This window comes from Toxorhynchites rutilus, chromosome 3 (assembly GCF_029784135.1).
Source record: "Toxorhynchites rutilus septentrionalis strain SRP chromosome 3, ASM2978413v1, whole genome shotgun sequence".
NCBI classification, from domain to species: domain Eukaryota; kingdom Metazoa; phylum Arthropoda; class Insecta; order Diptera; family Culicidae; genus Toxorhynchites; species Toxorhynchites rutilus.
The window spans coordinates 260,643,151-260,670,045 of NC_073746.1; the positions used below are offsets into that span (position 1 = coordinate 260,643,151).

General features: G+C 37.5%; 3 protein-coding genes across 3 annotated transcripts in view; 2 read left to right on the plus strand and 1 right to left on the minus strand.

The window, feature by feature from the left end:
• LOC129773126 (fructose-bisphosphate aldolase-like) overlaps positions 1-26,895 on the plus strand; it is a 609,238-nt gene that overhangs the window by 182,152 nt on the left and 400,191 nt on the right. The gene's annotated exons all lie outside the window — the stretch shown is intronic.
• On the plus strand, positions 7,094-18,825 carry LOC129773124 (probable cytochrome P450 313a4). The gene is made up of 5 exons (XM_055776687.1): positions 7,094-7,505; positions 7,566-7,821; positions 17,207-17,333; positions 17,752-17,943; positions 17,999-18,825. The coding sequence occupies exons 1-5, from the start codon at positions 7,154-7,156 to the stop codon at positions 18,581-18,583; spliced, it is 1,512 nt and encodes a 503-aa protein (XP_055632662.1). The 5' UTR covers positions 7,094-7,153; the 3' UTR covers positions 18,584-18,825.
• LOC129773138 (general odorant-binding protein 84a) lies at positions 18,637-19,344 on the minus strand. The gene is made up of 3 exons (XM_055776712.1): positions 19,047-19,344; positions 18,857-18,986; positions 18,637-18,796 (listed from the first exon to the last, which is right to left on the minus strand). The coding sequence occupies exons 1-3, from the start codon at positions 19,326-19,328 to the stop codon at positions 18,702-18,704; spliced, it is 507 nt and encodes a 168-aa protein (XP_055632687.1). The 5' UTR covers positions 19,329-19,344; the 3' UTR covers positions 18,637-18,701.

Here is a 26,895-nt window from a genome sequence, read left to right on the forward strand (position 1 = left end):
TCGAAAATATCTGGAATCTGTGCTGGAATATACCATTCCCCGAGTAGTAGCGACAAGGATTTCCTAGAATTTCTGGAAGATGTTTGGTTGCAACATATACAAGAGATATCGACATTGAATTTGACGGTAATAAGGAAAGTGACTTCGTAACAGCAGAAAAGCTAAACAAATTTTTCACGTCAGGTGTGGAGGAAATCCACAATGGTATTGTATCTCCTACGAATCGTCTTTATTTTGCTTTTCCAAGTCTGTCTTCAGAATTGAGATGCTTCAGAACCATCAGCATGGAAACACTGAGGAAGGTAGTAATGGATTTAAGAAACTGTTCAGGTGTTGATGATATCAATAAAACAGTATTAGTAGATGCATTTGATTTAATCAAAGAAAATCTACTATATATAGTAAATGAGTCAATACTTCGTGGTGAATGCCCATATAGTTGGAAAAAATCTGTTGTCATACCGATTCCAAAAAATCCAAAATCATCCAAACCAGAAGACCGTAGGCCAGTTAATATGTTACCACTGTACGAAAAGATTCTAGAAATTGTTGTCAAAGATCAATTATTGGAACATATAACGGAAAATGGGATACTGGTAGATGAACAGTCAGGGTTTAGAAAAAATCACTCTTGTGAAACGGCTCTCAATTTGTTGCTCTTGAAGTGGAAACAGGCTATAGAGGCGGAGAAAGTAGTACTGGGTGTTTTCATTGATTTGAAACGAGCTTTTGAAACAATAGATCGACATAAGTTACTAAACTTGCTTTCCAATTATAATGTAACTGGACCTGTATTGAACTGGTTTGGGAGTTACCTGGAAGGGCGAACACAAATCACTATTTATAGGGATAGTAAATCATCGGCGGTACCAGTGAATCTGGGTGTGCCTCAAGGAAGTGTTCTGGGGCCGCTGCTCTTCTTGCTTTATATCAATGACATTAAACAGGTGTTGAATGGCAGTGACGTAAACTTGTTTGCTGACGACACTGTTATATTCGTTGTAGCTGACACATTGCAAGATTGCTACATAAAGATGAACCATGAACTGCTAAACTTAGACGAATGGTTGACATGGAAGAAACTTAAGTTAAACATAAACAAAACGAAGTACATGGTAGTATCCACACGAAATCTTGACAGCGAAGGTCTTAATATAACTATTGATGGGCAAACGGTGGAAAGAGCATCATCGATCAAATATCTTGGCGTTATTCTTGACGAAACGCTGCACTTCAACGAGCATATAAACTATACTATAAAGAAAGCAGCTCAAAAATATGGAGTGCTTTGTAGAATTGATCGATTCTTGACCTTTGAAAGTAAAATCACGATCTATAAATCACTTATTGCTCCACATTTTGATTATTGTGCATCTGTGCTATTTCTTGCAAATAAGAGGCAAATGCAAAGAATGCAAATTGTGCAATACGAATGCCTGCAATGGATGTCAGTGAGTCAGCGTATTAAGTACTGCACGCTTACGTTCATATATAAGATGACTAACGGTATGACACCGAACTATCTACAAAACACGATAACGTATGGGAGAGATATTCACCGATATAACACAAGACAAGCAAGTGACCTCAGAACCATGAACTTCCGAATGTCCTGTACCCAAAATTCACTTTTTTACAAAGGATATCGGCTTTACAATACATTACCAAATGAAGCAAAGACAGCAACAAGTCTTCGAATGTTCCGTAGTATCTGTACAGAATTTTTGAAGTATGATTTGGATTTTTAACCCAGTATAGAATCAATTTTAATCAATGTTAGCATGTAAGATGACGAAGTTATAACGGATATTTGTGTTTCTTATCTTTTGACTATGATGATGATGATGGTATGTTATTCGTTTGGGGAACTTTAGTCGTACTTTTTTTTCTCTACAGTCGAACATACAAATTTAACTTTAAACAATAGTTTGAGTCCGCGCGCGTTCACACACATAGAGAAGCATAAGACTGAACATAATCAAATTTATCTCGAATAAAATAAAAGCGTTCCAAGGGGTTCAATGTGGAAACCAGAGTGAAGCTAGGGATAGCTCAACAGGAATACTCGTAATTTCATCTTTTCAACAGATAGTTATAACGAGATTTTTCTGTGTTGTGGCAGATCTCATTGCAGATTCAGGTTGATACGTTTATACTCCAGGTTGAATGTAGGACCTGAAGTATCGGCTGGAATTAGGCTTAGGTTTGCTCAGTTGTCTGGTCTCGAAAACGGTTAACAGACCGTTGTCGGGTATCCAAAGAAGCGGGAATTCTTTTGTAAATTCAAGGCTAATACTGACATAGGTATTGGGTTCAATTCCTGATCGGTCAAGGATTTTTTCGGGTTGGAAACTTCCTTGACATGCCTTGGGAGAAGTAATGGGCCTGTAGTATCGGCTAGAATTAGGCTTGGGTTTGCTCAGCTGCTTGAACTCGGAAACGATAGCATCGTGGCCGGGGATCTGAAAAAGCGGGAATTCCCTTGTAAATTCTTGGCTAATATTGTAATAGGTATCGGATTCAATTCCCGATCGGTCTAGGGTCTTCCCGTGTTGGGAATTCTCTCGACATACCATGGAATAAATGCGTCGAGTAGTTCTTTCGATTAGGAATCTATGTCTGTGTTATAACCAGTCCGTGTTTTTTTTATGATATGCTAACTGGTTAGTTGTATAGTATAGTAAATTTCAATATAAATATCATTATCAACAAGAGCTCGTTCAGCTCAAACTTTTGTAAGGGGACCATCATCATGATTTCATATAATAAATAATGTATTGTCTTTTGTGTGTGAGTGTGTGCTTTTTTTTAATTTTTACTAATTTTTTTTTTTTTTACTATGATGATGATGGTATTGATTGGTTTTGTTTTTATTTCAATTCAATTCTTCAATTAAATTTGAAAAATAATTGTGAAGTCTGCAATAGTTTGAGCCCGCGCGCGTTGGCACACATAGAAAGACTTGAGATCGAGCATAAGCAAAAGTAGTTTTTCGCGAATAAAATAAAAGTATTCCAAGGAGTTCAATGTGGAAAACGGAATGAAGCTAGGGATAGCTCAACCGGAATACTCGTAAATTTATCTTTTCAACAGATAATTATAACGAGATTTTTCTGTGTTATGGCGGATCTCATTGCAGATTTCAGGTTGATACGTTTATGCTCCAGGTTGGATGTAGGGCCTGAAGTATCGGCTGGAATTAGGCTTAGGTTTGCTCAGCTGTCTGGTCTCGAAAACGATTAACAGACCGTTGTCGGGTATCCGTTGAAGCGGGAATTCCTTTGTAAATTCAAGGCTAATACTGACATAGGTATTGGGTTCAATTCCTGATCGGTCAAGGATTTTTTCGGGTTGGAAACTTTCTTGACATGCCTTGGGATAAGTAATGGGCCTGAAGTATCGGCTAGAATTAGGCTTGGGTTTTCTCAGCTGCTTGAACTCGGAAACGATAGCATCGTGGCCGGGTATCAGATAAAGCGGGAATTCCCTTGTAAATTCTTGGCTAATACTGACATAGGTATTGGGTTCAATTCCCGATCGGTCTAGGGTCTTCCCGGGTTAGAAATTCTCTCGACATGCCATGGAATAAATACGATCAGATAATGGCTTATATTGTTCTTTCGATTAGTAATCTATGTCTGCGAAATAACCAGTCCGTTTTCATTTCAATTTAATTTGCTTACTGGTTTGTTGATGAATAATGTAAATACCGTAATATAATTATTATCAATTAGATAACCCGTTCCTCTCAAAACTTTGTAGGGGAATGAGGTGGGACCATCATCATTTTTTCTGGGGAGGCTAGAAGTGTTACCAAGGAAATAGACAACCCAATCGAAGCCTCGAGCAACAAACATGTTAACTTATTAATATAAGATAAATTATAGCCCAATAGGATATAAACATCATTCATACGTGATTAAAAAATAAGGTGTGATTGAATTATTATCAACTCATATATTATCAAAGCTTTATTCAGCTCCATCGCTTTCGTTTCGATGAAGACGGGATTATCCTTATCCACGAAAATGTGGAATTACTTAAATATATACAGTAAAACCTATTTTGTGCGGTTTTTTTTGTGTGAATTTTTTTTGTGCGATTTTCTGTTCTTGTGCGGTGTTTTTTGTGCGATTTTTTTTGTGAGGTGTATGAAAAGAAGCATATTTGACGAAGTTATCGGCCATTTAGTTTTTTTTTCGATGGTTTATATGCATTTAAGTGCGAAAAAAGTATATTTGCGTCTCAATTATCCACTTCTGAAATCATTCCCCTCCTCTCATCAAATCTAAGTTTTTCTAAGTTTTTGCATGACATGATTTCTAACAGCAACACGTTTCGACATGCAACTAAAAGCACAAAACAGCCACGCGCAACCGAAATGGCAAAGTGTCCCATCGCAAAGCTAGGAAACAAAAGGAAATTCAACGGTGAATGGCGTGGATTTGAGTTATTTTCTTGGAGGAAACTTTTCTTATGCGACCCCTATGTACCGCACAAAAAAAGTTTTTTTCAAAATATATACCGAACACGATTTTTTAAAGCTGCTGGTGAAGTTTTGCACGATTTTTTTATGCGACTTTTTTGTGCAGTCCCCATCCCACGCACAAAAAAAGGTTTGCCTGTAAAAGCCCAACGCACTTCTCCACGAAGCCTAACAGTTGTTGAGTCTTCAAATGAGTGAATTTGTCCCTGAAGACAGTTCTAAGTTTGTTCTCAATCTCAATGAAAATAATTGACTGCTGATTGCATGTAACTCTTACTCTTACTCGGCCAGTATTAGAATTATCTCAATACACTTACAAAAATCTGTTTATAATAATATAAAACCATTATCAGAATAAAACTATCCTAAATTCCTTGTATAAAAAATGATACACTATTAAATAGGATTTTTTTTTAAAGCCGATTTGAACTAAATCCCGGGGGTTAAATTCTACTTGCCATCTGCTCATGGCAAGGCTTCTAGTAGATTCAAGATTTTTTATTCGATATTTCCTGCTTCAGGTTAACTTCGGCATATCTTCGACCAAGGCAGTGGGTTCGCATTCGACCGGTGATATTCACCCCTAATTGGCAAATTTGGCAATGGATTTGTTTCTGTGGCAGGATGGGCCAGTTACGTTATAGCTAGATGCTAGATCAGAACAAAAGTCACGAACCGTTCATTCCTCGAGTCTTCTATCTTTACTCACATTACAATTTGCGATTAAGTGCTCATTCTTATTTTTCAAAACAATAATCAATCGGATAAGAAAAGCGGTTAACTTATCGATATGACATTCTACAGAGATTTTTAGAATACATTAGACTAAAACTTCATCTACTAACATATACATTTGCTGCACTTTTTGTAAAATTACAGTAGTTTTTCTAAAACTCTACAAAACCTGTTCATGACACTTTTTCAAAATTAATGTAACAATTGGATTTTTTTTCGTCAAAGGAATACATGGACCTTTACAGAATCAAATCAAGTTTTAAAGCTGCTTAATGATTCGCTGCATTATCATTGTCTTTTATAATATTCATAACGAAAAAAGGATGGGTTATTTTTCAATCAATCATGAATATATTTGTAGTAAAAGGTCCTATTGGAGTATTCTAGGAGGGAAATGAACTGCATAATTAAGTTGATTAGACTAATTGAATCGTTTGTTTGAAAACCCCATAAACGCTACTTTTATCAAAATTGAATTTTTTGAGTCCTCAAGGACTCAAACCTACATCCTACATCGACTATCATAATTTCAAAAAAAGTTAGTTCTACGAACCCCCTTTAACACGTTAAGCCCATCGTCGGTCCCTAGGGGCCGACGATTAGCTTTTTGGTAGGAAAGTGCTGACTGACAGTCACAAAATAATAAAATAAAAATGTTTTACAAATGTGACTACTTTCTAGTCGAGTTGCTGATTATTTTCTATTTATTCAATAAATATCTTTGGGCACTGGGACCGACACTGATATTGTGCAAACGCTCTTGATGCGCGCTGAATGGAAAGCGCAGCAAGAAAAAATCGGGGCTTAACGTTTTAATTGAGGTTTCAATTTTAATTTCATTCATTGTTTACCGATGCCGTAAGAAACATGCGCAACTCAACTTAATCGGAACGTCTTCTGATGGAGAACATAACTTATGAACAGCCCCATTCTTACTTGGTATGAACATTACGAACATTAAAAGTACATAAACTTGAATTCAATCACTTCAAAACTGCTAAATTTACCACTAATTTCATGTTTGTTTGAGAAACCCCCTAAGTCCATCAACTTCAAAACGCTATATTTTGAGCTGTTATATCGACGAAAAAGTGGTTTCAAATTATATGTTTTGGGTGTAGTAATCGAACCTGATACCAACAAATAGAAGGCCCAGGTCAAAATTTTGAGAAGAAAACAATTTTTTTGTCGTTCTCTCGCAAGTGCGTTGAAAGGACTTATGGGGTTTCTCAAACAAACGATTCAATTAGACGTTATTGGGTTGATTTGATTTTTGTCTTAAGCTGCTTTGGTAACAACTTAGTCGTAATCCTAGTCTTAGTCTGCTCTGGAAAAGCAAACAACCATTTTCGATTTCGATGTCGAAATCCGCGGCCAGAACGAGAATCGAATCCGAATCCTCGCCACAATAATGGGTGACGCTAACTACTTGACCACAAGAGTATTAAAAAAAAAGAAAATTCATATTTGTTGGAGCATATGATCTTTATTCACATTTGTGCACATTACAATATGCCTGATAATGTTTCCAGGTGTAATTGAACGCGTAAATACAACAAAAGAGGTTTTTGTTCAATATTGTTGATGGTTAACAGTTATTAGCAGTGCGTATCGGATGGGGTTCAGCTGTATGGAATCACGATACACATCAAAGGACACGCGGTGCAACTGTAGCAAAAACCAATAATGAACAACATGCGAACATGCCGTGAAATGAAAATTTACCACAACAATGCGATGGACCCTGGTAACAACACATTTTTCATTCAAGACAATGGGAGGGCACTTGGAAGTGGAATCGTCTATCGTGCTGGAAAACGCAGCCAAAATGCATTTCTTATCGCAGTATTACCTCGACTGTTTAGCAGTCAAGTGAATGTCGACGGAGGGTTTGAATACCTATCATGGTTCAGTTGTGAAACTGATAGTGCGATGATTGCGTTTCTTTGGGTTTTACTTTCGTTAGTTATCGCGGTTCTTGTGCATTGGCATTGGCGGAAGAAAGTGGCTTTCGCAAGGAACATTCCGCGGTTGGAGCCCTGCTACCCTATTGTGGGAAACTTACCGTTGGCTTTGATGAAAAATTCCAATCAAATATTCATAGTGCTTCACGATTTCTTCCGGACTCATAACCGATTGTTTACATTGCGCTGCGGACCTTTGGTGGCCATCGGTGTCACCAATCCAGATCTAATTCAAAAAGTTCTCAATCATCCAGATTGCCAACAAAAGCCAGACCTTTACAAAGTGGTTCGGCTGCCCGGTGGACTGCTGGCTGCGAAATGTGTGACTTCGAGTGTTTTGTGCGGATCGGGGCCCATTAATGAATATTTCTGTGTTTCAGATGAGACATGGAAGAAGCATCGCAAAACGTTGAATTCTACGTTCAACCTACGAATTCTGAATAGTTTTCTGCCAATATTCAACGATTGCTCGAGGAAATTAATCGATCGGTTGAGTTTTTTCGCTGAAACGGATGAATCGTGCAACATTTTGGAGTACATTTCTGAATGTACCCTGGAAATGATTAGCAGAACGTCTCTGGGCGGGAAAGCGATGGAACGGAAAGGAAAACAGGAGTTTATTGAAAACTTGAAAGTGTAAGTTTTTTTTCTGTGTTCCCGGGGTGGAAAACTTGCAAAGTATAATAGAAACCTTCAAGCTATATGCGTCAAAATTTTATGATAGTTACTTTTTGGTGGTCTAAATTCGCCAGTTATAAATTCAAAAAAATGACTAAAAGCTATTTCCTGAACCATCATAATAATGTTTTGAGTGATCTACTTCGAGCTGTAGTGCTTAATAGAATTGTTGGATTCAGCGGCAGTATAAAATCATATAATCTAAAAAAAATTTAACTGGCATAAATATTTCGTCTCAATTCTCAAATCTTGGTTCCACAAAAATAATGAACTATTTTTTATCTTTCACTCTAGATCATGGAGTGATAGTGATCATGGACAAAATGGTTCAAAAAATGATCTGTCCTTCAAGAATCATTTGTTAATATTTCAATGTTCCAAATGATCATTTTTGTTTGTTTCAAGTATTCGTCTACTTCTTAAAGTGGGCCACTTTGCTTGGTAATTTATTGTCATTTTTAGGTAGTTCCATTGTGTCTCTGTGGTAGAAATCTATGTTCTTATTGGGAAATGTTGCATAGGAAGGAACAGTTTGAAAAATACTTGGTGTATGTAAAATAAGGTGGATGCATCAAAATCACCCAACTAAGCATTCGCAGCTTCTGGTAGAGGATGGAACGAGTCAAAATAAATTTGATGTATTTATTTTGAGCGAGCATTTAAAAACCTGAATATCCCTCATTTTGTAGATGTGTGGCGTGAAATGATTTTGATTTTCACGTTTACTCAAAATGGCGTCTATTCAAGAGAAACAACATTTTAAAAATTTTACTCGCGCAACGCGAAAATCTAAAATCTGAATGTCACAAAATCAACTGTAAAAAACGTTATTTAAGTGATTGGAGAAACGTTTATCGACCGCCAGGAAACCTGGATCGAGAAAAAATCGGAAGCCGGAAGCTGCTGGGACGATGAAAAAAGTGATCAGACTTTTAAGCAAAACCCCATCCTCTCAGTCCGAGACGTCGGGTAGAGCATGGGATATTCGCACATAACAGTGCAGAGAGCCAAGAAAGGAGTCGAGATGTCGTCCTACAAGAAGGTGAAAATTCCGAATCGCTACGACAGGCTGACCACAATAGCCAAACAACGACCCCGGAAGCTGTATACGGAGTTGCTCACGAAGTTCGATTGCGTCGTTATAGACGACCAAACGTAGGGGAGGTGGGGGTAATACGGACATGTTAAGAAGAGCTTCAATTATATCTTTGGAAACTCATGCTTTCCAAAACATAAATGCAGTTTTGTGCAATTCAATATACTGTTTTTGGAACTAATCGGCTAAATGTTTTACAAAAAAGTGTTTTGCAACGTTTTTTACTGAAATTAAAACAGATCGAAAAATAGAACATTTTTGTCGATGCTGGTAATATGGACATACGAGGTCGGTCCGATAAGTACTTAGCCTCATCGCCCGATGGTGCCAGTATCGCAAGAAAAGATTACTATCGTGTAGTACATTTTCGTAAACGGTTACTGTCAAAATTTTAGCCGAATTGGACTCGTAGTATACTCGTAGTTTTGTTTTGACCGTGTGTGGAAGCGGGCGTGTCTGCGGATTTTAGAAAAATGGAAAAAAATGGGATTTCCACCGTCGCCACGGCCAAATTGGTCGAATTGCACTAAGAACTGCTGCCCCACTTCTGTTTTCAAACTTGAAAATTTCACTCGCCGGGCAGAAATTTAAATCGAATGAGGAGGTCATCGCCGCCACGAAGGCCTACTTTGCAGACCTCAAGCAAACGTATTTTTCAGATGGATTAAAGAAGTTAGAGCATCGCTGGGTCAAGTGTATCGAGCTAAAAGGAGACTATGTTGAGAAATGAATCGCCACTTTTCCAACATTTTTGTTGTGCTTATCGGACTGCGTATAGGGGGGGGGGGGGTTATATGAACAGGTTTGTAACATATGAAGCGTAGGGGTTTATCGCTAGCGAGAAGAAGAATTTCGCTCTCTCTCCTCGTTTGTTTGTCCAGCAACTCTTCCCATCACTTTCCATCATGTATTCATGCCTGTTAACTAACAAACTGAAATATAATCATCAGTGAATTGAATTTTGATATTGACACGTTGAGCTCCAATTTGTTCTTGCTTCGCATTTCTCGCATCAACCGTTTGTTAATTTTGCACCGTTTGCACAATGTCGGTCCCAGCTCCTAAAGATACTTATTGTATAGATAGGAAATAATTCGAAATTCGACAAGAAAGTAATCACATTTAATAACACATCCGTAAACAAACCATACATCTTTTTTAATTTTTCGTTTTGTAACTGTCAGTCCCAGTCAGTTAGCGCTTTCCTACCAAAATGCTCAAAGTCGGCTCCTAGGGACCGACGCGGGGCTCAACGTATTAAATCACTAAAAATGCTTAATATCGAAGCCGATAAAATTATATCCACACGCGGAATCATGTATTGTATGATTTTCAGTTTTTGTTTACTTCTTCATCTTTTGATCAGTATTCATTGTCTTAAGCCGGATTTAGACGTTGGGAGTTACTCGGTTGCGAGTGAACGTCAATCGATCCGAAGAATTACGAACGCAAATTACCCGCACTTTCTCTACATAAAATCGTACTTCAAGCAGTTTTCGGGGAGGACGTTTTACAGTTCGACGAGAAAGGGGAAGGTGACAGACATCTCCAAGACAACGGAACTATCCATGTTAAAAAAAGGTCCTGGATAGCCTGCTACTATTTTCACCTGCGAATGGAGAAGCGATATGTTTATCGCCTCCGAGATCATCAACTCGCACATAAATACCTGAAGAAACGTCTACTGTCTTTCGTCAACAAACACGACCAATCCATTCTGTTTTGATCGGATTTGGTATCCTGCCATTATGGAAAGAACATCGGAAAGGTTTTTCGAGAATAACGTGATGGTGGAGCCCAAGGATTACAAACCTCCTAACATACCAAAGATAATGGGTCAAACTTCAAGTGGAACATGAAGAAGCCTTAAAAGCAGAAAATTATTTATAACAAACTGGTATTCTGTGACGAACAAAGTCGATGAGGCGGCTGTACAAAGCATATTGGTCAGAAATGCAGAAAAAAACAGCAGGCAAAGTAGAAGCTTTGAATGAAAATTTTTGACGTAGGACTACGCCTTCATTAAGAGTGCCAAATCAGAAAACAGGTCACGTTTTTATGAAATAAAGTTAACGTTGATAGCTATTTTTGTATAAAACGGATTTTGATGAGTTGTATACCATTCGAATTGGAAATTCCCTGAAATTTATTAAAGACTCTATACATTACGATTCCCTAATCTGTAAATGATTAAAATTAACAAAAATTAGTAGCACTTCTGTTTTCCTATACATTTGTTCTGCACGATTTTGTGGTGTCTTACCCAAACTGTTTACAAGGTTCTACTCATCCGTCTGTGGGTTCTTCTTCTTAAATGGCGTTAGCGTTCCCTGTGGAACTTTTGCCGTCCCAACTTATGCATTAACTAGCGTCTTTTAATAAAAGACTAAGTTGAGATTTCTTAAGCCAAATAACACGCCTTGAATGTATTCCGAGGGGCAAGCTCTAGAATACGCGTGACCACAATGCCAGTCGAAGGAAATTTCATTGACGAGAAATCCCCTGACCAGAACGGGAATCGAACCCCAACACCCGGCATGATAATGCTTTGCCCACGGGTGCACCGTCTGTTGGTTACAATATTCATATACCACTGCGAATCAAATGCAGCGTTCGTTCTATGGACACAGTGGAGAGGAAATATTGCAACTTAAGCTCCTTCCGTTAATAACTTATTCGGAATAAAAGGAACGTTTCGCGATTTCAAGCACATGGTCTTGTTCCAGTCAGCGCTCAGTCAACAGTTTTAGTCAATAGCATTCCCTCATGCATTTGTTCTGTGTATTTTAACTTCCTATCACTGCGGATCAATAACGTGTAAATCGCTCGCTGTACTGAATATAGAGCAGAGCAAATATTGATTTTCAGGCTCCTTCCGTTCATAACTATTACAAATGAGAATAAATGAATGTGCGTCTGCTAAGCAATTGATCGTGGATTCACTCTCTGAATTCTCCATTGGCAATGTTCTAAATGGCTTTTTACAAGAATAAAAGCGAATGACGTTCATTATCTTTCTCTATTTCTGTTCACCTGTTTCGTTTACAACTTACGACGAACAGATTTAGATGATTCGCATTCCAATTATTGAAAAGTTCAAATCATACAGCAGCCAAGAACAATCGAAACCAAGTCCATTTTAATCGCACGTTCGGAATCCAGATACAATGTTCGTTCTACCGTAGAGACGTCGGTTAATCGTTCTATTATTTCAAATAATCGAATATCTGCAATTATAATCGAGTAATTTTGTATCGAATAATGAAAAATCAAAATATGAATACATTGAATAATTATCACAGTAATCGCGATTAATGAAAAAAGAACCATTCTCAAGGTTAATAAATTTTTAGGTTAAGAGTTAGACTAAGCATATTTTAACCTATCTTACATCGACATGCCGATAGACCACGCGACCTGAATGAGATCGTGATACATTGTGTAGATGTCAATTATATATGCTTTTAGTGCTGTTCTGCTTACTCTCAAAGAGTGCTAAGGAAAATCTACTATACTAGTAGTCAATGATACTATAAATATACTTCTTTTGAACTAGTAGTTATAGGGACCAAGCAGAAATTTTCAAACAAATCAGCTGTTTCAAAAACATTCGAAGAACAGGTAATTTCGAACAGAAGAAATTGTATGTTGGTGTGTTAAACATGTTGTGCATCATTTTCATGATGTGCTCTTTTTTCAATGGTCCGCAAAAAAATCATGAAATGGTAAATTTATTAATATAATGAAATATCATTACATAATCTTTTTTTAATATTAATGTATATTCATTATTATTACAAGAAATAAATTATTTTTTATTTTTTATTTTAGTATTCGAATAATCGAATACTAAAAGACAATTATTCGAACGAATCGAATATTTAAAATTGGCTCCACGATTAATCGATAATTGAATAAACGAAATTTTAGACATCTCTAGTTTTACGGACACTGTGGAGTAGAGATGGGCGAGCGCTCACGATTCGCTCATTTGAGCCAGTACGTCAGAAAGAGCGTACGATCCACGGATCTTTAAAAATGAACAGCGGCTCTCAAATGAACGGTTCTTGAATGGACCTCGGTTCAAAAAAAGACCCACGGTTCTTTTATGAGCCGTGGCTCTTTTTGAACCGCGGTTCATTTAAGAGCCGTTCATTTGAGAACCACGGTACAAAAAAGAACTGTGGTTCATAAAAGAACCGTGTTTCTTTTAAGAGCCGGCTTATTGATTAAGAACCGTGAATCGTTCTGACGAACCGTGGCTTGCGGCAGTGCGGAAGAAATATGAGGGGCTTAGAATGCAAGGGGTGTAAGTGACTAGATCGATTTCTCTTCATCAACTTTTTATTTAGTTAATAACTCGACTGCAAAAACGTTCCAAATTAAGTTTGCTATAGAATCCGAAAGATGAGGTTCTGACCTATCTTCCACATTGTCAAATACAGCTGGGAATGTATTTGCAGCGAAGTTATGACCAAAAGAGAGAGTCGATGTAGAGAAATCGATCAAATCACTTACACCCTTTTCATTCTAAGCCCCTCATATATGTTTCCAATGCTGCTTTTTAAGCGGTTTCATTTAACTGTTTGTATGTTTGTAAATTTTGGCGGATTACATATTTTCTCGAAACCCCATAAATATGGGTATCTAATGAAAGGACTTGACTAGTAGGACACAGTTATTTATGTAAAATGGAAATCCAAGATGGCGGACGTTACAAAATGACAGACAACTAATTTCGTCAAAACCCCATCAATATGGGTATCAAATGAACGGACTTGACCAGTATATCACAGTTATTAATGATAAATTCATCCTGCCTATGGGTATCGAATGAAATGATTTGACTAATATAATACAGTTAGTCATGAAAACATTCCATTCGAAATATTTAAAAAACGGTGAGAAAACTTTGTCGTTATCGAAAACTGCTATACTCTCCCGACTGATAATTCGACATGATCAACATTATATGGATCAAGTGAAATCAGTTCTAGTGATTAAAAAAATGCTCTGCATGAATTGATTTCGGAGCTGGTAAAGCGATCTACTTGAGTCTTGAGTCAGATGAATTAGTAGCCTAATAAATACTGCTAGATCCTCGCTTCAAGCAGTAAGGTTTTGGGGATAACAGAAAGTACAACTATGCACACCAGTCGTGGATAAGGATGCTAAAAATGACATCCATAGAATACACACCTACGAAACTACCACAAATCTTTGGTGATGAAGCGCTGTCATCTGTATGGGAGGAGTTTGATGCATTGGTTGGCAATCTTCGATCCACACATCCAAAAGCTGCTGTAACATCTATTGTAGATAAACATTTCTTCTTCTTCTTCTTCTTCTTCAATGGCACTAACGTTCCTAGAGGAACTTCGCCGTCTCAACGTAGTATTACTTGCGTCATTTTTATTAATACTTAGTTGAGATTTCTATGCCAAATAACACGCCTTGAATGCATTCTGAGTGGCAAGCTCTATAATACGCGTGATCACAGTGCAAGTCGGAGGAAATTTCTTTGACGAAAAATTCCCCCGACCAGAACGGGAATCGAACCCGAACACCCGGCATGTTAGTTATGACGCTAACCACTCGGCCAAGGGAGCAGATAAACATTTAGCGGAACCAAATTACCTTCGTTTTGGTGGAATGAAAAAAAAACCTATCTCTCCGCGGCTCTATCTTTTTTTTGAAAATATTATGTATTCCGGCGACTTCAGTACCATGTGAGTTTTTTCGATGCCAAATGACTTAAAAATAAAATGTCGAGAAATGGTGTCATATCGAAAAAAATTTTTGGCGGCCGAAAATCGACCTTTTGGGACTTAGCCTGAGTGGCAATGAAGGTATGGCAAAAAAATAATTATCGATTTTAAAGAACCGACCTTTGAGCGCTTTGAGGCACCTTTTTGAAATTTGAGGTACTTTGAGGTCGGTTTTTGAAATTTGACATGACCATTTTCGCTACCACCCAAGTATAAAACCATTATGCCAATTTCTATTCAACAGCCTGGATCCTGCCAGCGAGCGGTCAGCATCTGTTTGGATTTTATTGTGATTCAGCGGGGATTCGCTGATAAAAATTTTATTTACTATTTTTTTATTTATTTATTTTACAAATGTCAACAGGCCTAACGTTTGCCCTAATCAACATAAATCTACTGCTATCACCACAACTACTACTATTTCTACTACGAGCTACATCTATCTATTAGAGCCCCCGCATACTACAGACTTTCTGTCAACCAACAGTTTGGTCGGGTTGGTCTTCTGGTGCAAAAACCGATCCAACTGAATCGGCGTAATGTGCGCAAATGCATACCTCTCCGTACTGATTAAGAAGCCGACCAAACTATCGACCGACAAATCAGTCAGCAGTCTGCGGGGGCTCTTATACAAGTGTCACAGAATAGAGCTTTTTAAGGGACGCACGAGACACATGGAAGTCGAACTACAACGATTATTATGAATTTTATATTAGTATTAGGTTGGGGAAAAAGTTATCCATTATTTTCTCGGTAGCTGGCTTTAGTGATGAATATCTCGCGTAATATTGATCATACAATTTCAGGTATAGACTCGTTGTAAAGGTGACATTTCAAACTAAGAAAATTCTTTTGCAGTTTTTTGTTTGTTCCATTCAGTTGTGAGTTACAGGGTGCTAAAAATGGAGGTCAACAAAGAGAAAATTCGTTACATTTTACACTTTTGCTTTTAAAAATGCGAAAATGCAAGCCAGGCCCCTGAAATTGCGATTGATGTGTATGGTGTCCATACTGCAACAGTAGAATTGGTGCAACTTAATTTATTTTTAAAAATTTGTAATATTTTTTTTAAGGTTTTTTCAAAATTTTATTTTAAATTTTTTTAAAATTTTTTAAATCTTTTTTTAGCGCAATATACCAAATTGAGATCTCTACTGTCAACAAATGGACCGTTTGAAGCTAGCGATTGACCAGAAACGTTCAAAACTGGCTAACAGAAGGGGTTTTGTGTTCCATTAGCATAACGCAAGGCCACAGATTTCCGAGAGCTTGATTGGGATGTTCTATGCATCCACTATATAGTCCGGACCCGGCACCAAGCGATTTCCACCTTTTCCTCGCATTGCAAAATTTCCAGAGTGATAAGAAAATGGGATGAAGAGAAGATTGTAAAAAGCTAGAGTTTATCGCCTATAAGGACCAAGACCTCTATGATAGAGACATTATGAAGCGACCTTTAGAATGAGCAACCAATTTTGCAACAAAACGGTGCATATTTCACCCAAATCGGACAATCCGAGGCATATTAAAAATAGTTTTAATTTCACCCAAAAATAATGGATTACTTTTTTCTCAACCTAATAAAACAGTTCGGCTGAAAAGTTTATAAGGTAACACATGAAAACATTTTTTTTTGCTAAATTCTATTTTATTATTCAACATCATTGCCTTCGAGGGCGATACAGTGACTATAGCGATCTTGCAACAGCGAGCATTCTCCTCAGGTCTGCCAACAGAAAATAGTCGATAGGGCCAGATTTTGAGAATAAGGTGGATGCGGAAGCAATTAGAAGCCCAATTCATGCAATTTTGCCATTTTGTTCATTGATTTGTGATTTTTTAATTTTTTTCTCAATAACTAATGTTGCTTCATTCTCAATGCTGTAACTCACGAGCCAATCGACCGATTGCTGTCAAATTTTGACACGTATGCATTGAAAGATGGTGCTTTGTGATAGTAAAGTAGATTTTTGCAAGAGGCGCCATCTAGAAGTCAACCTTATGAGCTTTTCAGCCGAACCCAAACATCAAGATTCTTTTTGTATTTCAACTTTTTTCAAGTGTGTACGAACGAGTTTTGTTTTGTTCTGGACAATAGAAGCGAAGCTTGACGGTTGCACATGATGATTTCCATTATTTTATCGACATCCTGGAACAAATCGTGGTGCAACCACGACATCAAAACTACCGGAATGGAATCCACGAAATATAAATTGTTGTATTACAAATACAATACTGTCTGATAGTTGTGTCATGTGATTCGATCCCCCTAACGTTATTTGATGTTTCCCGATAGAACTTAGATACAGATTGTTATTAACGTTAACTGGAGAACTCGGACTGGACTCAGACGTTTTGCTACACTTAATATTTGTATAGCACGAAATAGTACTAACCCGTTTCGGGCATTTTGTAGATCGTATTACAGTTTCGCCATGTAGTCGTAGAAGTTCATCATAATTTAACCTATTTCTCGCAGTGCCCTAAATGCTCTCGGAAAGCGGATATTGAACGTGTTGCTACATAGTGATTTTATTTATCGGTTTACTCAGCTCTACTACAATGAAATGAAAGCAATCGCTGTCTGTCATCAGTTCACAGATAAGGTAACAGTTCAAATTCATTTATGAAACAATACCTACCGTTGTGACTCAAGTTCCGAATACTTCATTTTACAAATCAAACTTAACTGAACAAATATGTTTTTTCGATACCTATAAATGGTATTTCACGGACGGGTTAATTTTAGAGAATATCGGGGTATTCATAATTCATTTATTTATGAATGAGGGGCTCAATATTAAAAGGGTGTAAGTGACATTATAGATTTTAATAGTAAACTCAAATTGGAACGTTTTTGCAATTGGGTTATAAGCTAAAAAAAAGTTGATGAAGAGAAATGGATCAAATCACTTACACCACTTTCCTTCTGAGCCCCTCAAATTTAGTTTTTAAAATGAAGTGTTCAGAAGTTTAGTCTGTTCGAAATATTAGTCAAAACGAAACTCTCGGTTACTCCTCTAGATTATTGCCGAAAAACGCACTGAAATAGGAACTTTGCTGCATAATAATGGAAATGTGATTGAATCGGACGCAAACTATAAGCGACCGCAAATTTTCATCGATCAACTGATGAAAATGCCATTGAAAGCGGATGGAGTGTACAGTTTCAGTAATCGGGAGATTTCTGATCATATTTACACTATGATAGTGGCTGTATGTGATTATTTTCCGTAATTTTAGAACAAATATCATTTCGTGCCTCTTTTAGGGAAATGAGACATCCGCTACCCAACTCTCTCATACGTGTCTTCTGCTGGCGATGTATCCAGATATCCAGGAACGAGCCTACCGCGAGGTTCGGAACATTATCACCTCACCAGTGATGGAAATCAACATCGATGATTTGAAACAACTAGTTTACATTGAGGCTGTGATCAAGGAGGCGATGAGACTGATACCTGTGGCACCGATCATAGCCAGGGAGAATCTACGCGACATAGAGTTGGATGGCCACCATATTCCGAAAGGGACCCTGTTAATGATGAATTTCTACTCACTTCATCGGCGTAAAGAGCTCTGGGGTCCATTTGCGGACCACTTCGATCCGGAACATTTCCTCGAAGATGCGGCAATGCAGACAAGACATCCTTATGCCTATTTACCATTTAGTGGAGGCCCGCGCGGTTGCATCGGCTATAGATATGCAATGATGAGCTTAAAACTGGCACTGGCATTGATATTGAAAAACTTTCGGCTCACAACGGAAATAAAGTACGATCAAATTCAATATCAGTATCAGATATCGTTGAACCTAGCTTTACCTCATACGGTTAGTTTGAAGAGAAGATTGTAAATGTACAGTTTTGAAACTTTCGTTCCTCAAAAATCACGTTATCACGTGTCACGTTATTGAATGTCTCTCAACTATTTATTACAATAAGTTATAGCAATGGTAGGAACATCAAGTAGAGTTATTTTCTTTTGTTGTCTCTGCTCCTGTCATCGACCAGCCGCCTAATAGTGACGCATCTGGTAAGGAAATAGGCTCGTTCGCAAGGATTTCCCGCTTGAATAATTAAAATAAAAATGATTATTTCAATCCGTATGAAACGTTCATAATCCATACTCATTTCTTGCAAACAATCATCAATAGATTCCCCGTTTTTGACCCAATCAATGCTGAGGGCACGTTCTTTGTTCACCTTGTCATCGTCGGTCAATATACCATTTTTCAGCAGGAAACATCGTATAAAACACTAGAAAACAGACCGAATCAGTAGAAAAAATCTAATAACAAATACTATGAGTTGGCGGACCATAGGAGTTTTATCTGTTTCGTCTGGAAAACTGCCGGTATCATTCAGTTCGTTCAGGTAATCCATAGAGATGATGAAACTCTTATTGCACTCCACGTAAATGTCGTCGATACTTAACTCCTTATCGTTTTCCGCTGTAACGGACGAGGGATCTGCCAAAAGCGTGTCGAGTAGTTTGGTATCGTCGTTGGCGGTCACAGTACATCCCGTGACATCAAGGACAACGAAAGCGATCAGCAAACACCCGAACAGAACAAGATTTCTCATTTTTATCCAGCACATTCACTATTCACTTTCACGTGGAGTAACTGATTCCCGATAAGCTATAAAACTCTCGTTTTATAGTTCTCTGGCGTCCGCTGGCAGCCATGTGAGCCTAATTTAATTGAAAGCGCTGCATTTGTCGGAAAATTGATTCAAAGACAGCTTCATAATCTGTGCCTTTATTTCCGTTGGTATCATGTCACAAGCTTATGACAGGTCGTTAAATTGTGTCATCAATTCTGGGAATAGAACAGTGAGCGTGTTCATATGCTCTTATGCAGCTATAGTGAGCCATCACTCAAAGAGTTTTCAGCAATTGAAATAATAGCCGTAAATGCTACCCACGTGGCGCGTTGTATACGAACGGACTTATGCACTTGATTACACCAGGTAAGTGAAGATTGAACCTACAATTTATTTTCAAATTTCATAAAATTTTAACATCGCATCATCCGAGAAAACTAAGTTATTTTGAGGTGGAAAATACATATCATTTCATGTAAAGGCTTGCAAGGTAGTTAAGATTATTCCATCGTGTTCTACTTCTGTCGGTTTGGAACGACACGATTCGTTACACTGTTCATGATACGGTTCGGCAGGCTTGGCATAGTAGCATTTTCAGCTCCCATGCCGCCAGGCATTTCCGGTGTAGCTGGCACTTCTGGGGTGGAAGGAAGATCTGGGGTGGCAGGTAGCTCGGGCATAGTACCGTTCATGGCGGGCAGTGCAGGTAACCCCTGGGGAGCTGCGTGAATTGCTAGAAGTACAAAAAGGTGTGTGTGTTAAACTAAACGTTTGGACGATACCAGTAAATTGTGTTATACCAACGACAGACAGGAGGATGGCAACGAAGGCGTGTTTGACCATTTTGACTAGGACGGTTTTCTGTACTGTGTGCTAGATATCCACTGCTATCGATTCGACGAAGTAGTACAGTTTTTATACAAATAATTTCACACAGTAAACTCTGTTATCAAACCCATAATTATGTAATTTGGATACTTTCTTTGTTCTAGACAGTCGAGAGATAGAGCATGATTGATGGTCGATTGAAACAAACGCCAATCATAATTGTTTGGTTATAAATTACTTTCTTGTAACAATTCGACCATATACTTAACAAAATTAATATTTAGATGTAGATTATTACAATATTAAGTAGAGCATGTAAAATGAAAAGGGAACATGAAACTATAAATAAAGCTCCCATGGCCGTTACACAAAGCGTGATGATAACTGCGGATAGATTTCATTCTTTGATCGGGAAATTGTTCGTCGATGAAAGTTCTCATATGTGCTTTGTATTTGCGATAATGAATGACAAATCTATATATATAAAAATGGATTTCTGTCTGTCTGTCTGATTCTTATGGACTCGGAAACTACTGAACCAATCGACATGAAAATTGGTATGAAGGGGTTTTTAGGGCCAGGGAAGGTTTTCGTGATAGTTTGAGACCCCTCCCCCCTCTCTAAGGGGGGCTGCCATACAAATGAAACACACATTTCTACATTATTCGAGAATTAATCAAGCAAATGCAACTAAATTAGGCATCTGGAGGTTTTAGGGTGCAATAAATGATTCTATGGTGGTTACCCAGCAAACATTAAATCGCATAACAAGCGTATATATATAACATCATATGCCTTAAATTTTGATTGGCATAAATGCGCCTAACTGGCATATACATGCAAAAGTGGAGGCCATATACATACATGGCAAATGTTTACCGAATAAGTTTGGATGAATATGCAATTTTGACCGGCTATAATAGCGATTATGTTGAAATTGAATTGCGATCTTATATGAATATATTCATGAATTGTCAAAGCTTCCAATACGACTTTTGCCATACTCATATACGATTTATTACAAACATAATAGAAAAAAAATGGCGCAAAATATTTTCGTTAAATGTTTATTATAACCTCACGAATCGCCATTTTTATATATGAGTATTTATGTTTGTGGAAATAATAATTGTTTAATTGACTTGTGTTGGGAGTGGAATTTGGCGAAAACTGCTCCAATGTGTGTTCGAACTCCGGTCGTCTGGATTATCATTCACCAGCTTTCTCGCGCGGCTATCTGAAATTTAATTCAGCAGCGGTTAAAACTCATACATATGATTCGATATGATATAACCTAATACATTCTACGCAGTAGGATCAGCCATTCCTGGTTGCCGATATTATTATTCAACTATGTTCCAAAGAAAAAGATCTTTGATTTCCCTATCATAGAAACCAAATATATAATATCATTGAACTGGAATAATAAAAAATAAATAAATATCAATAAAACTATCTCAATTTTAAATTATTTTTATTACAATGTTCACTGTACAATTTGTTTTCTCAATCTCCAACTCCAAATCCAACTAAATTCTGATTACTATTATAATAAATATAATAAATCAATCTGGCAACCTTGCAGAGCGATGCGATGCAATGTGCCAAATTCGATGTGGTATATATTTAAGATTGGCGTTCAATGGCGTAATTCACTTCGTTTTGCTGCATGTTTCATTAGAAGGGATGTTTGCCGTTGTTACTTTCATCGGAATACATTCAAGGCGTGTTGTTTGGCTTGAAAAATCTCAACTAAGTATTAATAAATCACGCTAGTTAATGCATACTTAATGCAGACGGCAAAAGTTCCACAGGGAACGTTAACGCCATTCAAGAAGAATTTTCTAAAAACGCAATTTTTTGGTAGTTTATTCATTACCTTAAACTAAATGAAGAAATTCTATTTCCGAATTGACGACACTTGAGTTTTCGTTAGGATAGAGTTGATCAATGAGCGTGAGAGCTACAAAGTATGAAAACAAAAAAAAAAAGGTTTCGGATTTGTTAAAAAATCTGACAGTGTGCTTTTCATAATGATACGACCACTCTCGATTATTCGTTTTCCACGCGTTTCAAGTTTCAAGTCTTCCTAAACGAATGATGACAATCGATAAATTGTGATAAAAAGAGATTAAAATCCGGAAATCATGATGGGGGATCAAAAGAGTAACTGAATGCAAGAGAAATAGAGTGTAGTCACTGTGTTGTCTTAAATTTCCATAAAAATCCGCTAAATATGTCCAAGAAATAGTTCAGAATGAAACAAAAAACTGTAAAAAAATGGGCGTCATAAAGGGTGTACCGTTCAAAATCCGCATACACTCAAATTGCTCTAACTTTTGATCCTTTGGGTAAAATCAATTGAAATTTTGCGTAGACATAGTTTAAGTGTAATGTTTACACTCTGTGAGTTGATGTCATCGAGTGCGCAAAAATGTTCAAAATGGATATAAAAGAACATTGCGTGCGCGAACAAGTACGTATATGTAAAATACGTATCTGTCGCATCGTGTCAGCGGAAAAAAGTGGGGAATCGCGAATTACACGGTGTCTGGTATCATAAAATGGCTCGAACGAACATCTGATCGGAAGCGAAGATCCGGTAAAAAAGCCGTCTCCTTTCGTTATCGCAAGCACCACGAATAGACAGGTGTATTTGGAAGAGTGTCTCCAAAAGCAGCTTCGCCCTCTCCTGAAGGCTCACGACGGTCTTCTGGCCGGATTTGACATGATGCCACTACACGAAGGACGTGTTAGAGTATAAGGCGAATGATGTCGATTTCGTGCCGAAAGTTCTGAATCCCCTAAACACTCCGAAACTACGCCCAATAGAAAAATACTGGAACATTATGACATCTGAAACGATCTAAAGTGACGTAGAATGTAGAAGAAATGAAGAAAGCTTGGGTTAACCCTTTGCTGTCATTTGTTTACTCTCAGCCACCACAGCAAGGAATCATACTAAATACTTCATTCAACGATGTCATTGTCCCAATTTTTTCTAAACGAATTTTAATGTCTAGTGCACTCATTTGTATGATATATATGCTAGAGCCAATATGAAGGAGCGAAACAGAAGATACATTTAAATGAAAGCTTAAAGCCAAATACACGCCAAATACACGGCCCAGACAGAGAAACATATATTCTCGTTCATGTTCTTCTTTATCGGCTTAGAAAACACCTTCCAACTTCATTTTAAGATGAGGTGTAATATTATCACGCTTCTTTATAATAGCGCTGGCAGCTATATGGATAGCGTGGTCGTGTAAAGTAACTTCGCATTCCAGCCGGTCTTGGTTCGATCGCCATTGACGTCGTATGGACTTTTTTTTTGCACAATCCCAAATGAAAAGAGAAAAGAAAACAGAAAGAGATGTCTGCTCGCATACATACAAACCATTTTTATGCTTCAAAATAGCTCACTATTTGCGCATTTGACTCTCATGTCCAGGAAATGGCATCTTTTCTGCCAAAGATGACATGTTTTCTGCCAACGCTAGTTTGGGTGTAGCATTAATTGTTTCATTTTACTCCCAGAAAATTTGATGATAATCGAACAAAAACTTGAGTTTTGAGAATGATACACACATCCTTTATTGTCAAAAATTCATCGAATATAACGATGAGTTAGTCGAAAATTTGAGCTGAACTTAAGTTGGACGCTTCAGTTCCGACGGATTGGCTGGCATTGAAAAGTTTCTAAAACATTGTACGATCAAAAATAGTTAGTGCACCACTTGCACTACCTCGGCACAAATAAGCAAGATCAGAATTCTCACGCCGAAACATGTTTCAAGATTGAAAAAAAAAATGGAAACGTTCTTTAGCATTGTGCTTCTTCTTGGTTGCTTTTAAATTTTATGCGTTCAAACCAGTTAATATAAATTCTATCGAAATTCTCACGGGTGAATTTCTCAGACGAGAAAAAGCTCAACTTGGACGGACCGAATGGATATGACGGCTATTTGCGAGATTTGCGCAAGGAATTTTGGGGTAGTCTGACATGGTGTGGGGAGCATTTTGTGACTTCGGAAAACTAGATCTCAATTTTATTTCACACAAAATGAATAGTTCTGATCACATTAAACTTCTGGAAGCCAGTTTGCTACCAATTCACAGAAGATCAATAGCAAAGCTTATTTTCCAGCAAGACAATGCCAGAATTCATGCCAGTACTGGAACGATGACGTGGTTTAGGTCTGACAAGATTGATGTTATGCACTGGCCGGCAAGATCTACGGGCCCCTAGAACCCTTTTGAGAACCTCTGAGGAATCATGGCTCGACGGATATATGCTGTAATCGTAAATTTTCAACGATTGAGGAGCTGAAAATTGCTATTCTTCAGTCGTGGAATGATATTGAACTGGCAACACTGCAAAACTTGACACAAAATATACTAAGGTGTATCTTTCAGGTAAGGCGTGATGCACAAAATGCGTAACGCTAAAAATTCATATTTTGGAGCCCCTTCCTTTGCAATTCCTATATCTAATACACAGAAAGTAATGTAATTCGATCCGCTCCCCCCTTCTCGCGTTACGTAATTTGTGCACGACACCGAATCACCCTTACTGACGGTATAACAGAATATTTATTGATTTATTCATCATTAACTCAGGAAAAACTGCTGGTGGTCGTATCATTTTGAAAAAGCATTTATACGAAAAAAAACATTTTAAACAATTTAAACAAGTTTTATGAAAAAAAAAATAATTCTTGAGTTGAAACGCATCTTTTAATATACTATTGGAGAAAAGCTCAAATTTTATTCGCCTTTCATAAATCTTCAGATGATCTTAAAATAATAATTATATTCATTGTGATAGATAATTGATAATGGATATAATGGATATGATTATCAAGATAAACAATTGAATAATTGTAAAATAACAAAGCTTTATATAAAAGCGTTAAATCCCACGTTTTGATTGTCTCAATTGGTGCTCTTCAAATTGTATCGAATAAAAAGGGCAACTAGAGTAATGGCGGAATACAGTTTGACTACATCAATACTACTGCGAAAACAAACATAGCTACCCATCGTGCATATCGTTCTATCCAAGGGAATATGAAAAAACAACGAAGCCAACACACGCACAAGCTTGTGAGTTGTTGTTTGTTTTCCTTCTCTCTCTCGTAAGGCTGCTTGCACATACAATGGTTTTGCTCAATACGATGGAAGCCAGAAGAGAGGGAAAATATTGTGTCGCAAGCTCCACCCTGTGTGTTTATACAGCCAGTTAACACTTTCGCGATTCAGTTGTGTTTCTTGCGAGGCCCAAATTGACTGTTGGTACGCTAGACGATAATCAAAGAAATAAACGTGGAACAATGATTTTTCACAATACTTTTGAAAAAATAGTACTGAATCAATCCTTCATTCCTCAATGATCGATTCAGTACTACTTTTTGCATAAATATGGTGAAAAAGTCCTCAAACTATGCTCTACAGCAGGGTAAAGATTCTTTGTGAAAGTATATCAAGATGACAAACCAGCGGAAGAAAATATGTTGGTCTAGCCAGTTGAATTTTTAATTTATTGTGCACATATTTCAATAAAATGCCATATCATTAGAAGATTCATGAGGTGATCCGAAATATAAATGAATGGAAAGTATAGTATAGTGTAACAGGTATATTTTAACATTATTCATTCCAATTGAGAGAGTGACACACTTCAAAAATCTTGAAGAAAAAAAATATTCCTTTTGCGGTTGATCGCTTTTGCGCCACAGAGAACTCTACTTAATATCTATACTGCGTTCATAACTATAGAACCACTCCCATTTTCTGAGTTTCCAGATATATGTAAGAAGTCGGTTGAATTGAAGTATATAGTGTAGAATACAATAACTTTCTTTATACTTTTCTTTATATATGAACAGTCTGAAGTGCAACTTAGTACTTCAGAATCATTTACTACATTTTTTGCATCAAAAACACCGTGATAATTGGGTAATTTGGCATCAATTCATAAAATTCGGAAGGTCATGGCATAGTTTAATGAATAGGGGCTTCAGAATTCGGACTGGTCTGCTTGTTCACCAAATCAAATCCCTGTCAAGAACTACTGAGGAGTGATCGTACGAATAGTAGATGCAGCTTACAAGCAGTATGAGGATTTGAAGAGCTTAAACGAGCAGTATCCTCTGCGTAGAATGAGATACACACTACAACATGGCGCAGCTTGCTCGAAACCACCCCGAATAGGTTATTTGAACTGACTGAGAACTAAAGATGACCTACGAATTAGAAACTTATTGTAATTCATGTGAAATTAACGTTAATTTTTTAGAGGAGTGAGAGTTTTTCAATCTGGTTCTATAGTTATGAAACACTGGAATAAAATTCAAATGGCCAGTCTTATGAAAGAATTATATCCTAGACCTACACTTTATGTGCTCCCGTGGTCGAGTGGCTAACGTCACACCTAACATGCAGGGGGTTCGGGTTCGATTCCCGTTCTGGTCGGGGAAATTTTTCGTCAAAGAAGTTTCCTCCGATTTGCACTGTGGTTACGCGTATTCTAGAGCTTGCCACTCAGAATGCATTCAAGGCGTGTTATTTGGCATAGAAATCTCAACTAAGTACTAATAATAATGACGCAATTAATACTACGTTGAGACGGCGAAGTTCCTCTAGGAACGTGAGTGCCAATTGAGAAGAAGAAGCAGATCCTACACTATATACTTCAATTTAACTGACTGCTTACAAATCTCTGGTAATT